The 14985-nt window shown below is 41.2% G+C and overlaps 1 protein-coding gene across 1 annotated transcript in view; it reads right to left on the bottom strand.

Moving 5' to 3' along the window:
* Positions 1 to 3414: 3414 nt before the first annotated feature.
* The window catches only part of bbc3 (BCL2 binding component 3), a 14781-nt gene continuing 3210 nt past the window's right edge, over positions 3415 to 14985 (bottom strand). The window contains exons 3-4 of the mRNA XM_032512098.1: positions 7084 to 7289; positions 3415 to 3663 (exon numbers count right to left, since the gene is read on the bottom strand). Of these exons, the coding sequence (XP_032367989.1) occupies positions 3568 to 3663; positions 7084 to 7289 (302 nt within the window). The 3' untranslated portion in view covers positions 3415 to 3567. The remainder of the gene's footprint in view (positions 3664 to 7083; positions 7290 to 14985) is intronic.

Here is a 14985-nt window from a genome sequence, read left to right as displayed (position 1 = left end):
ATACAAACAATATGCTAGCGTAGTTTGTTCTCTGTTAGTTGAACATCTGCAGGTATTATTAGGACTTTATACATCAAGACTTTCAGAAATGCAAAAAAAAAACAGCCCTGCTACAAACATATAAAACAGTGTGGCTAAGGCCGAGTGAGGGTGGCAAAATAAAACAGCCAATCCCTGTTGAATTGTTGAGGCATTTTAAGTGGACTAGATCAGTAATGGCGTTTTCCCACTGCATGGCACCTTCTCTACTCGCCTTTTTTGGTTCTCCATTATGAAAAAGAGTCCCTTGTATCTGCTAACAGGTACTTTCTTTAGTACTACCTCCGTCGAGGTTTAGAGCGAGCTGAGTTGACACCTAACGGTGACGTGAAAACCTGCAGACTGCTGATTGGTCGGAGAGAATCGTCACTAATCACCGCAGACTGCTGATTGGTCGGAGAGAATCGTCACTAATCACCGCAGACCGCTGATTGGTCGGAGAGAATCGTCTCTAATCGCTGCAGACTGCTGATTGGTCGGAGAGAATCGTCTCTAATCGCTGCAGACTGCTGATTGGTCGGAGAGAATCGTCTCTAATCACTGCAGACTGCTGATTGGTCGGAGAGAATCGTCACTAATCACTGCAGACTGCTGATTGGTCGGAGAGAATCGTCTCTAATCACTGCAGACTGCTGATTGGTCGGAGAGAATCGTCACTAATCACCGCAGACCGCTGATTGGTCGGAGAGAATCGTCTCTAATCACTGCGTCATCATTGCTAGCCGAGTCAAGCAGGTACCATTAATGCAAAAACCCCATAAGCGTCCACGTTTCAGTCAGATATTTCCTGAAATAAAATTTAAAAAAGCTCCACCAAGTGGTCACTTTAATCCAAAATATGTTACAGTACATGGATGTTTACACCGGTAGGAACCAGTTTGGAACTGTATTTACATCAGAAATACACAGTTGATTTTCACTGACCGGGACTAACAGCTCATTCAGTTTAAAGTGTTGCTAACAGTCCGATTTTCTTCCTTCTTTGTGCTTTAAGGAGTTTAATAAAGGGGGAATTCGGGTACTTTTGCATCTCATCTGATAGACACATGGAAAGCCAATACATCACTTTTGATGGCTGGTGGTTTGTGGCTTCCTGTATTACACTCACATCTTGTTTGCCAAAAACAAGATGTGAGTGAGGCCAGAAACGGTGGAAATAATATTATGAGCGTTGCTTTAACCCGCCTGTTGTCCTCGGGTCAAATTTGACCCATTTTCTCAAAGTTTCTATATCAGAAATTTGGGTTACTATCAACTAAAATTTCCCAAAAGGTCAAGTGGATGTTCTCTCTACAACGCTCTTTACAAGTAAAATAAATGATTGGTTCACTACTTTCATTGAATTTGAATGTTTTCTTCAATAGTATAGCATTTGAACAAAAAACGATAAAAGAACTTTGAAAAAAGTGACAAAAATCACGGAAAAAGCTTAAAAAATGTTGTTGAAAAAAACAGAATTAATTCTATTTTTTTTATTTGGACTGAGAAAAACCCAAAGTTGCATAGTGGGTGGGAGGACAACACGAGTGTTAAAACATAGTACCTTTTTAAATGATATATTCTTTTTTTTTTTAATTGCAAGCACATGACAAAAAACAAAAAAGTACCAATTTGTATTTGGCTGGCATTTTCAAATTGTTTTGTTTTTTCTGCTTTTCAAAGTGATGTTTCCACTTTCCATGTGTATTTTAACAGCTTTATCTCCCATTATTTTAATCAAATCTCTGTTTTAACAGTTGAAAATCAAGTACAGCTTAGTTCATAGTTTTGATCAGGAATGTAAGACAAAAATAAATAATACATTAACGTAAAAAAAATGAAGACCAAAAATAAAAGCTACAGATTCAGGCATTCCAAAAATAAATATTGCTCTTAATATGAGCAATTAAACATATTCTACTACAATGACAATAATCAAAAGGGGTTTTTTTTTTTAAAACATTAAACACTTTTCAAACAATGAGAAAAATCCAAATTATATATATTTCTTTAACTCATCGAATACCATCTCAAATCCACTGGATTTAACTCCCAACCCGCTCTACTGCTGCCAACGGCTGCTCAGAAAAACCAAAAAAGATCTCCCAAACACAGGGAACCCGCTCGCTTTCCCAAGTACTTTTAAAGTCCATCAAAAGAATTTGGAATTAATTAAGATTCATCTTCCAAAAAGAATATTTACAAGTAGTCGAGTAACTATAAACACTGTCGACACAGGCGGGCGGGGGGGCGGGCGAGACGCTGCCAGCTCCCAACACCGGCAGCACCGACGGAGGAATGTACATTGGCAAAATGTGTGGCGGAGATGAAGCTATTTCTGTCCTTAAATGACTTTAAACAATGCTGACGCTGGAGCATTTGCCTTGCAAAAAAAGCACTTGAAGAGTGTGTGTGTGTGTGTGTGTGTGTGTGTGTGGCTGATTGTCCTACTTTTGGAGATTAGGACAGAGCACTGACCAGAAAGGCACGTTGTATGATGACATTTTTGTTTTTTTGTCCCCTGCGATGCAAACACACAGACTCCAGTTTCACAGTTTATAAGAATCAAGGGGGCAAAATAAAGACACGACAGTAATACGCACACGTCAGATGAAGGTCAAATCAAAATTAAGTCTGTTTTTTTTGGGGGGGAGGGGGATTTTGCATCATCAAAAGGAAGAATTAAAGAGATATCATCTATTTCAAAAATTGCCTCCAGAAAAATGGTGGCTGATATTAAAGCTAAATGAAAAAAAGCTCCACAAGATAATCAAGGTCTTCACTTCCAAAATAGGTCACTTACAATCAGACTCATCTGTGGGTTTGAAAGCCCAATTTTGCATGTATCTCTAGGCAATTTTTCCAAAATGGATGAAAGCTTTTTTTGCACTGATATCTAAGTATACACGACCTGTTTGTTGACCCACGTTGCCATGTGCCACACACACACACACACACACACACACACACACACACACACACACACACACACACACACACACACACACACACACACACACACACACACACACAACACACACACACACACACACAACACACACAACACAACCACCACCACACACCACACACACACACACCACCACACACACAACACACACACACACACACACACACACACACACACACACTGACGAGAGATTAGCCCGAGACAAAGACAGTAAAAGCAAGAGGTTTTTTACAAAATATACAGGTAGGAAAGTGACCGTCGGTCCGTCAGCTGCAGTCTGTACCAGCAGACTGACTGACTGACTGACTGACTGACTGACGGACGGACTTTCAGGCAGACAGACAGGCAGGGTCCAGTATCCACAGGTAGCTCCCCGATCCAGCCCACAGGCGGCGCCGACACCTCCGGCTGCTGATCTTGTCCTCACAAATCCTCCGGGTTCAAATAGATGACAGTGCAGCAACCAGTCGGGGTTGCTCCGTTCACTAGCCACAGTCCGACGGTCCATGGCTAAGTCCTGAATGTATGAAGTCGGCCGGCATGGTAGCCGGTGCACGCAGGTGAGGCGTCTCCCTGTCTCTCTAAGTGAGCCTGTAGAGAGTGCTGAGAGTCTGGGTGATGAAGTTGAGGAGTCCTCGACAAGCGTCTCTCCAGTCCTGCCAGTGGGGGGCGGCGTGCTGTGAGAGAGAAAGACAAACAGAGAGGTTAGTCCATTGTCCCGTTGTCATTCTACTATAGGGGGACAAATGCTCTGGCTTGTTTCTATTTCTTTAAACCAATCAGTGCCATCGGCCACGTATTTTGTGTTGCATTGTCCTGGGACACAACCTCCAGGCTAGGAGCTTACACGCTGCACGTTTGGAAAAGATCTGGATCATACAAAGGCAGACGGTCCTTTCACTGAATGGTTGTAAAGATAAACAAAGAATATAGAATATATCTTTTGTCGGGATTTAGCCATTTTCTTAAGATTATTTTTTGGGCATTTTCAGCCTTTATTTTGATAGGACAGAAGAAGTCATGAAAGGGGAGATAGAGGGGGAATGACATGCAGTAAAGGGCCGCAGGTCGGAGTCGAAAGGTTGGAGTAAACCTCTATATACGGGCGCCCGCTCTACCGACTGTGCTATCCGGGCGCCCGGATTAAGCCATTGTAATGCCAGGGCTCGCCTCCCCACTGTCGCTGCATCCAGGGCTCAGCACCGCCCGAGACAATCGTTTTATACAGTTTACATACAGTAAGTCAGACTAGTCTGAATAAAACATGTTGGATTTTTCAATAGCTGACCTTTTTAGGCGAGTCAAGATGCTAAAAAATGTGCATTTATTTACACGGCCTTCAAACAGCTTTTAGAACATAATGGACTTAATCACATAATTGCAACTTCATGCAAGTCAATGTTGTTCCCTTTTGTCCCTGTTGGCATGTGAAGCAGCAGCTAGGAGAAACGGGTCAAAATCTTTCCATAAGTGTACTTGGATATATACAAAGATGGAAAGGCTGGAAAGGAAAAAATCCTTGAAGCAGATTTTTCGTTTTCTCGCAAAGATGGAGGAAAGATTATGTCGTTTCTGGGGAGAGGAGTGAAAAGGAGAAGGGTGTAGTGGTAGAGAAGGAGAGAAACGAGCTTAAACAACATGATAAACAAGTGTTCATCTGTGTTAAAGATGCTACTCTAAACTGCCTAAACCTTGTGCCTGTGGTTATCCGTCCCTCCCACCATCCCTCCCTCCATCCCTCCGTCCATCCCTCCTTCACTCATTCCTTTTGTTTCAAACTGCTTAAGAAAAAGTGTCTGACTGAGCTTTTTTTGGCTCCGCTGGGTTGTAAACAGCACACACTGAAACACGATTTCCCCAATTTGCCCTCGAGAAAAAAAATCTGTATTTGTCACATACGCGCGCGTCTGCAAAAGCACTGTTACACCCTTAAAAAGTGTGTGTGTGTGTGTGTGTGTGTGTAAAAGTGTGTGTGTGTGTGCAATCCATGTCTAAGAGTGAGTCAAGACAAGGTGACGTCAGCTTTGTTTATGTGCATAAGGCGGGATGACGAGGGAGAGAGAGAGAGAGAGAGCGCAGCGGAGGTGTGTGTGTGTGTGTGTGTGTGTGTGTGTGTGTGTGTGGTGGGGGAGGATGTGAAGAGCTGCTGCCAACTCCTCACGCGATCTAGAGTACGGAGGGAGGGAGGGAGGGAGGGAGGGAGGAAGGGGTGAGGTAAAGACATAACAATAAAAGGAAACAGACAGACAGCAGTGAAGACAAAAGCTCATTTATTCTGTGAGTATTGTTCGAATGTAGAAGTCACTTGTTGTTTTTAGTTGTTTATGGACACAGTTTTCTTTTCACACTACTGTTTCTGACAAACTGTTAACTGTTATACTAATAAAGTTATAAAATCCATATTAAGAATGACAAAGACTGGAGCAAAAGTGACAGGGAAGGAAACAGTTTAAAATACAAAAGAGAAATGAGAGGGAAATTGGATGAGGGAGGAAAGAAGAAGGAAAGGAATATAGAGGATACTATATACAATAAAGTTTCCAAAAAAGTATTCAAATTTCTGTCATTTTTTGGTGGAGAAAAGAAAAGGAAAGAGAGGCAAAGAGGGAAAGGAGAGGAGGGAAGCAGAGAGACTCTTTGGTAAGACTGTAATTTGTGAAATGAGAGAAAAACAAGCTCATAGATGACATCGATTAACTCTCAAACACAAGTATTGATCTGTCTTCACTAATGACACACACACACACACACACACACACACGCGCGCTCATCCATGCAAGAACACACAACTCTATGTGTGTGTGTGTGAGTGTGAGAGAGAGAGAGAGAGGGATAATCAATGTGACTGCGCTGTATTTACAGACAGAAAGCACTGTACACAATACATCAGACATACACTCAAACTAATAAAATCTAAAAACAACATAAAAAACACTAAATCTGAGGGAAAAGGTACTCAGAAAAAGTGAAATGATCTGTCCATGCAGCAAGATCATTTCACTTGACAAGCTTGCTTGATTTAAGATTATAGTGTGAAGTTGAACACTTAAAATAAGAAATTCACTCTTAAAACCACACTTCTAAATCTAAGTTGTTGTTTTTTTTTATCTTGGTAAGAACCAAATGGTGGGACTGATTGCTCAGGTGTTTAAAGTTGGATAATAAAACAATTTCTGTTTCTTGACGATATGTGTAACAGTCAACTAGGGCGGTCCCTGATTTAGGACATTCTTGAGCCGCCTACACGTGATAGGCAGCAAAACCACTTTGCACCAGCCGTTCCATTGATTTCCATGGATTGGCAGCTTTGCACGGCCCTAAAACTAAAATTTCAACGTTGTTGCGACTGATCTTTCGAAAGCACAACAAATGACATAAAACCTTGTCGTTACCTAGCAATAGGAAATAGCTTCCTTGCCACCCCCGATGGCGAATACCCGCGCTGCGCTTTGCTCCGTGCGCCCTACCTAGCGGTGCCCAGAGAGCAAATTGCTTATTACGTGTAGGCGGCTTAACACTAGCTGATTTGATCGGCACATCTGTAAAACTCTCCTCAAAGAACCATACCAAAGCACCACATTAAATCCATCTCTGGTAAATGTACCAGAGATGTGCCCATTAGCTCCTTGGAAATAAATCATTCAGCATGAAAGAATAAAAGTAAATGATCAGGACTAAAGAAATCTTAGTCGACTAGGACCAAAACAACCAACACCTCGTTAGGTAAGTTGCCTTTCTGTCACACCAATGACCTTTTAAAATCTCATTTTCCACACGTACTTGTTTGTAAGTGAGGAAGCAGAAACAACATAACGACTCATGACCAGCGACCGAGGTGAGATTGTGAATTAACTGGATTTTTCACCTCTAACAAAAGCTGCAAAAACACGTTAAAAGTGAGACAATCTAAACATTTACTGCTACTTTGAAAGATAAAAATGCACTGGACCAGACTGATTTTTATCATCGTTAAATCCTTTTTTTTTTGTTAAGGTTCCCACCACTCTGTTTCAGTGATGATATAAACTTCCACATTGAACAACTTAACTAACTTTAAGTTTGTAACTAACACATCAAAGCCCTGTTCCTCGTCTTACCGCTCTGAGGAGGACTGTGGCGTTAAATTCATCTCCGATGGCCCTCAGCTGGTTGGCCACTCTCCTGACCTCCAGGTCCTGCACTGCCTCTTCTCTGGGGGCTCTGTGATGTGGGGAAGCCCAGGATGGGTGCTCATTCTGGGGCAGCAGGTCTGGCAGAGGTCCCTGCCGGCTGGAGGCCTCCTGGCGTTCCTCTCTGTACGATTCTGCAGCATAAAATGGCCAAATTAACTCAGAAAATAAGATACTAACAAAGAAAAAAGAAACATGCATTTCTCCCCATTTTATTGGACCATTGTTTTCCCTTATGCTCTGGTTCTCTCTTGAGAAGACATTGTCGAATAAAAGATAAAACCAACGGCATGAAGAAGAACCAGAGACAGAGACTCTGGTTATGCTAAATCTCAACAAGCATGAATAGCCTCCTTACACACTAATGTAGACAGTTAAAATTGGAGGGATGTGTGCACATATTGTAACACATAGGCAGGCTGTGCAGACCAGGCTGCCAAGCAACAGATACATAACACATCCAAAACACACACACACACAACACCATACACAGACTTCCCGAAAATCCTCAGTCACTCCAGGGTTTCTACAGGTTTCACAAAGTCAAATGTAGGACTTTTTAAGACCTTTTAAGACAAGTAGGAATGAAATAGAAAAAGTCAGATGTCCGATTCCTGGAAATGTTGTCTGAAAGATTCCCCCATTACCTCATTGGCTTTAACCCTCATGTTGTCCTCGGGTCAAATTGACCCGTTTTCCTATAGCAATGTTCTTTTTTATTACCCAAAATAACATGATTGATCCTACACAACGTTCTTTGGCAAGTACAAATCTCTACTTTCATTAATTTTGCGGCGTCTTATTCAATTATATAGCATTTGAAAAACCAACTGAAGTGGTTTTGAAATAGTATTGAGTAAAAGTTGACATATTCCAGTCTGTGATTATCCATCAACGTACATTCCTTTAATTTTAGTCTAAATAATTCCTAATTTCTGCTTTTTCTAATCACACATTAGGTATAATTTCCTGTAAATGAGGTTTACTGACCATATATTCCACAAATAATTGTAAAACTAAAGTTAATAAGTTAGTGTTACGTAGCGTTGAAAACGTCAAAAAGTGACAAACATTGAAAAGAAAGGGACAAAAATGTAAGAAAAAGTTAAAAACATTGATGATAAGCTTCAATAAAAGTCTTAATTTTTAATTTTGACAAGAGGACAACACAAGGGTTAAGGGACTGGTGTCTAGATTGGCAGACAGACGCCTCCCGATACCATATTATTGCGATACTTATGTCGCAATACGATATTATTGCGATTTTAAACATATTGCAATCTTGTGTGATACATTGCAATTTATTACCTTTTTTCCAAAACGTTTTCCCAATTTCAAAGTATGTCCCCAAAAGGAAACTTTGTCAACATCTGTTTTGTTTTGTTTTTATCTAAAAAGAAACATTTCTCTGTTTGTTCACATCAGTTTAATTTTATTGCTACAAAATGGGACAAACTGACCAACACGTATATAACATTAGATCAATGCTTGGTGTCTCTGTATCGATACGGTATTGCCACAGAAAATATAGCGCCACTGTGCTGTATCGATTCCCTCCCCCCCCACTCCCTAATAAGTTGCATGTTGGTCTCATTTGTAGTTTGTTTGTTTTTGGACTATTGACAGAAAGAACTACAACACCACAGAATAGAATTTAAAAAAAAAAACAGGCTAAAAGGCTTTTTAAAGGCCTAAAATTTAGATTTTGAAATTGTTGACTTTTTAAGACCCCGTGGACACCCTGTGTGTGAGTGTGAGTGTGTGTGTGAGTGCGTGCACGTGCATGATTTTACTTGCATAACGTGGAAAGAGTAACTTTAAAGTTTAACATATTTTAAAGATTTTTTTTTTTGATTTTTTTTTTCCCACCTTTAATTTTGACAGGACAGTGAGGTGAGAAAAGGGGACAGACACGCAGGTCGGATTCAAACCCCGGATCTCTGCATCGGGACATAAACCTCTGAGCACGTGCGCGCGCCTGCTCTGCCACTGAACCAACCTGGCCACAGGTTGGACATATTTGATGCAGAAAGAACAGCAAGCGAATATTCTTGATCTGCAAAAACACACACATTGACCTTTAGACATTTAAAATATACCAAAAGTCGTCACTGGGGGTAGTTTAGCACAGTATTTCTTAAGGAGGCTGACGGGGTGACTTCATCCTCTCGTTGGAGATTAATCTCTTAATCTGCTTAATAAGTCTGGTATTGAGAGGAACTGTGTGTGTGTGTGTGTGTGTGTGTGTGTGTTGTGTACAGCCTTTTTTTGTCTAAACAGATACCTGTACCATCTGTCTGGTCACTTTAGTGTGACAAACACGCCTAAAGCATTTAGAGATATTGGGATTTTATGAGAGCTGGTGTTGTTAAAAACTTTTTTCTAAAAAGTGTTCATTTGTTTCTTATTTATTTATGTGTACTCACTTATTTATTTTGTTATTTTTCTTGCCTAATATTGCTTCTTTAATCCGTTACACACAATTTTAAAATGTAGAAGTAGTGTAAGCATCATTAACAGATAAATTATTAAACTAAACCACAGCGCTGGAACTTGTTCCATCTCGTCTTTCTGCATTTTATAATAAAAAAAAAAAAAAACACACATTTAAAAGTACTTCTCAAATTGAATTTAATGGTGCAGAATTTTATTTTATTTTTTCCCCACTCACTCTTGTTATTTTTCTTTTTGGATTATCCATCCAACATTTAAAAAAGTGTTTAATTATGTAAATTTAATTTCCAATGTCTTTGGCATGGTGTACTTTGGACTACGACTTCTCTTGAAGATGATTAGATAACACGTTCTAACCTTTCTACGTCACTTGTTTCTTTGACCTTGTCCACTGTGACATGATCCGTCTCCATCATGGAGCGGAGCGCCTGTGGCAACCACAACTACATAGTTGCCACAGAAACGGGCACCCCTGGCAACCACAGCATCTGCCTTGCTAGGAGGATTACAACTGATCCTGTAAAGATGCAGGTGACTAGACAGAGACTGGGAGAAAAGAGAGAGCGGCACAAAGAAACAACAAACAGGAAAACCCTGGCTTGTTGCCAAGGTAACTCTAAGGCAGCGCTCTTGGAGACGTCTCTGTGCGATTGGCTGACAGAGTAAGGGGGTTGAGCCGGGATAGGGTGGAGGGACAAAGGGGGCGGGGCTAGGGGCGAACCTGTCCGTTTGATAGGCCGACAGAGCGACAAGGTGACAGAGAGATCCTGGGACCAGTTGGAGGCCGGACGGTGACTTGGTTGGTTGCCGGGTGGAGGGGGGGGGGGCATTAAAAATCAAAACAGACTAATCCAGATAAAAGCTTAATGGTGAGCAGGAACTTTACTTATGTTGTTACTTTACTAACAAACTGTCTAATTAACTGACTGACTGACTAGACAAATAACCCAAAAACCAACAATACCAGCGTAGAGCTGCAAAGATTAATGGATTAGTTGTCAACTACTTTTAATATTCGTGTTATGGGTCTGAGTCATTTTTTTAATGAAAAAAGTTATAGATTCCAGCTTGTTAAATGTGAATATTTTCTAGTTTCTTCTCCCCTCTGTGACAGTAAGCTGAATATCTTTGAGTTGTGGACAAAACGAGACATTTATAGGACGTCATCTTGGGCTTTTGAGAAACACTGATCCACATTTTTCACCATTTTCTGACATTTTTATAGACCAAACAACTAATTGATCAATCCACAAAAATAATCGACAGATCAATCAACAATGAAAATACTCGTTAGTCGCAGATCTAGACAACCAACTAACTTACTACTCGACCAGCAAACACACATGCAAGCAGCAACTAAACACACGCTTTCAATTTATCACTGCGTGTCCGCCATCTTATTTCTTATTTCGTCTTGTTAAGCGTGACTGTGTTTTGAAAAGGACTGTATGAATAAAGTTCAATATTGTTATTATTGAATGGAGAGACGTCAGAGCGAGGGGACTGCCCATGGACAGCCACCCCAAACAGCTGGGGGGGTTGGATGCCTTGCTCAAGTGCACATCAGCAGTGCCAAAGAGGTGAACTGGCACCTCTTCAGCTCAGTCCAGTCTCTGTACTGGGTCCACGCAGGGACGGGGACAGGCGGAGCTACGGCCGCCCCACATTATCTTCAAGAAAGTAACGTGGATTAATCAACATTGAATTATACAGTGCCTGATTAGTAAATTACCAATAAATTGGCTAATTACAGCATTTACCTGATTAATCAGGAGACTTATGGATTATCCAAAGTGTCTGACTGATTGATTAACTAGTAAGTAAGTTTTTATTTAAATAAAGCCCGACCGATTAAGGATTTTTAAGGCTGATACCAATACAAATATTTGGTTATTTAAAAATGTGATATGCCGATATATCAGCCGATTTTTTTTTTTTTAAATCCAGAAACGCGTTACACAACATAAACAGATTTCCCTAACATTAGTTAGTTGTATTTATTTATGAGTTCTCACTAAAATAATATGATAATAACTTGTTTTACTGTTACAACAGAACAGAGGAACATCAAAATATATTAAAGTTCTGATAAAAAAATGTAGGAAAATACAAACTTGAGATTTGAAACTTAAAGGCCTTTGAACAAAAACACATTTATCAAAAAATTAATCAGCGTTGCCAACAGGGACGTTGTAGAGCGCCCTCTGGTGGACAAACTATGTAACGCTCATAACATGGTTGACAGTCCGTTTTTCGTTGTTGTTTTTTTTCAATATTCATTGGCCGATTTAAATATATATATATATATATATATATATATATGTATATAATTATTTTTTTAATCGGCCACTATAAATGCTGATAACGATTTATTGGGAAAGGCCTATTATCGGCCCGCCTATATATCGGTCGGGCTCTATTTATAAAGCACTTTTCACATACAAAAATCACAGAGTGCTTCACAATAAAGTAAATTACAATTAAAAAAGACTGACTGATAAGTCTGACGTCTGACAAACTAAACCAGAAAGCTTAAACACCTGATTAAATAAACAAGGCTTACAAGGGAGCTGAGGAATCTGTAACGGCCTATTATGCCTTCTAACTAAGTATGACTGGCTTACTGACTGACTGACTGGCTGACTGGCTGGCTGACTGACTGGCTGACTGGCTGACTGGCTGACTGACTGACTGACTGGCTGATGACTGACTGACTGACTGGCTGACTGGATGACTGACTGACTGCTGCATGGCTGTGGCTGAGGCTGGCGACTGACTGACTGACTGGCTTCTGACCGGGCTGGACTGAGGGCTGACTGACTGACTGGGTTCTGATGGCGGACTGCCGGGCGACTGTGACTGCGGTGACTGACTGGCTGACTGGCTGGACTGACTGACTGACTGAGCTGACTGGTCTGACTGAACTGACTGGCTTGTGACTGAACTGGCTGGAACTGACTGACTGACTGGCTTGCTGACTGACTGAGCTGACTGCTGGCTGACTGGCTGGACTGACTGGCTGACTGACTGACTGACTGGCTGACTGATGGCTTGCTGGCACTGGCTACTGGCTCTGACTGGCTGACTGCTGATGACTGATGGAGACTGGAGGACTGACGGGCTGACGACTGGGCGACTGGGCTGACTGGGCTGATGGGCTAGGCTGACTGAATGGGACTGGAAAGGCGACTGACTGACTGGCTGCGGACTGATGACGTGGACTGACTGGCAACTGACTACCTGGGCTGACTGACTGGCTGACTGACTGACTGGACTGGCTGACTGACTGCTTGCTGGCTGTGGCTGACTGACTGGACTTTGTGCTGTTTCGCTGGGGCTCAGAGCAGGAGGAAGCAGCAGATTGTTGCTATGCTGCAGTCAGAAGCGAAGGACAAGTCTGAACATGCCCGAGATGCACAGTGACCTGCACGCTGAGAGGGGGGAGGGGAGGAGGAGGAGGAGGGGGAGGGGGAGGAAGAGAGGAGGAGGAGGAGGGGAGGAGAGGAGGAGGAAGAGGAGGAGGAGAAAGAGAGGAGGAGGAGGAGGAGGAAGAGGAGGAGGAAGAGGAGGAGGGGAGGAGGGGAGGAGGAGAGGTTGCTACAAATCTGTCACAACACAGTGACTCAGTGCCAGATGTAAACCTGCTGCTGCAACCTGAGTTTCCCTTTTTACAGCCTTCAGATTTCCCTCCATGATACTGAAGTCTAAATTGACTACATGATAATAGAAGGTTAGTTTAAATTGACTCTACGTGATACAGCCCATAATAATAGAAGGTGTCTCGCTCTTTACTATTCTCAAAGCTCAGAATCACTGCAAAGGCAAGGAACTAACTTCGGAAGACAGTAGTTCACAACTCATACAGACATGTTTGTTACTATCCAGAGTGACAGATTGTGTTCCCAAAGTACTTGTGATCTAATCATGAATAAATGACTTATTTATTGATATATCCTTCTTACACTTCAGACCTGTATCTCTATCTCAACCAACAAGGTCCTCCGATACTCGTATTTTAACCTTAACGTTCCTAAAGTAGCCGACAAAGCAAACGGAGAAACTCATTTCAGAAAACACCCTGACACTTTTTAAAAAATCAACTGAAGACCTACTTATTCAGGCTGGCATTTAGTTTATTTTTTAGCTTTTTCTGCTGCCATTTTTACTACTTTTCTTATGAACAGGGCCACAGGGAATCTGCAGATGTGCAGATTTTAAACAACAAAAACTCAAAATGTGGACATATCTCCAATTCAAGCAAACAACAATCCACTAAATTCTGCCCATTTTCATTCTGGATCGCTGCTGAACACTAATAATAATAATAATAATAATAATAATAATAATAATAATAATAATAATAATAATAATAATAATAATAATCTGCAGATTCTGTTTGGGTCTGCGTATGAACTTAATTATCTGATGTCTGTGTTTTATTATTATTGTGAGCTCCCCATCATCACACTTCATGAACTCAAGACAGACAAGATATACAGACATTGTACATTGTCTAGTGAACAAAACCGGTTTGAGCAGTTTTGATAGTCTGGATATCTTCATGACACAGCAGCACAGTGGTCTGCTGGTCCAAGGCCAAAAGAGTTAGAGTTGCAACACATCCCTCCACCTGCCCCCATTAACAGTCTCCTGTCATGGAAACACAGCCCCGGGGCGCCATACACACATAAACCGAAACTCCCCTGCTAACTGATAACTTTGATGTTTATTTAAGGGTGAAGGTCCGTGTGGCTGAGTCACATCTTTTCCACCATTTGGCCAGAACCTGTTTCCACCGCTTATCATCCGCAGCCGAGAACCTGCTGATAAATTAGTGCTGGCTCTCGTTCTGGCAGGCTAAACCTTTACTGGCGGACTTGGTATCGTTTTAATGACGCCATGCGACAAGTCACGTCTCTTCAGTAGGACTAGTGATCTGATATCGATTGATAAAATCCCCAAATCGATCTTTTAATATATGCCTTTTTTAATATGGATGTGGTGGATTCACCTCCTTTTTGGGGGTCAATTCTTTATGTTGACATTAACCTGGCAGTGCATTGCAAAATAAATAAACTGGGTTGCTTTTTGCTTATGCAATTTACAGCATAAGTTCTCTGAGAATCTCTTTTATATCCAAGCTAAATTGGTATGGTAACGGAAAATTTGTAATTGATATTGAATTGAAAATGTAATCGAATCGGGATCTTTGGACTAGAATCGAGAAATCATTGGTGATACCCAAGCCCTGCTTTTTTACTATTAACGTAAGATTTTTATGCTGCTCTGAGCTTTGCTTTAAACTGTCTATTCATGTGTTTTAATGCTTATGATTTTTAACTGTTTATACTTGTGTTTTATCTGTTTAACTGATTT

Source organism: Etheostoma spectabile, chromosome 3 (genome assembly GCF_008692095.1).
Source record: "Etheostoma spectabile isolate EspeVRDwgs_2016 chromosome 3, UIUC_Espe_1.0, whole genome shotgun sequence".
NCBI lineage: Eukaryota > Metazoa > Chordata > Actinopteri > Perciformes > Percidae > Etheostoma > Etheostoma spectabile.
This window is presented reverse-complemented; position numbering and strand designations above follow the sequence as displayed.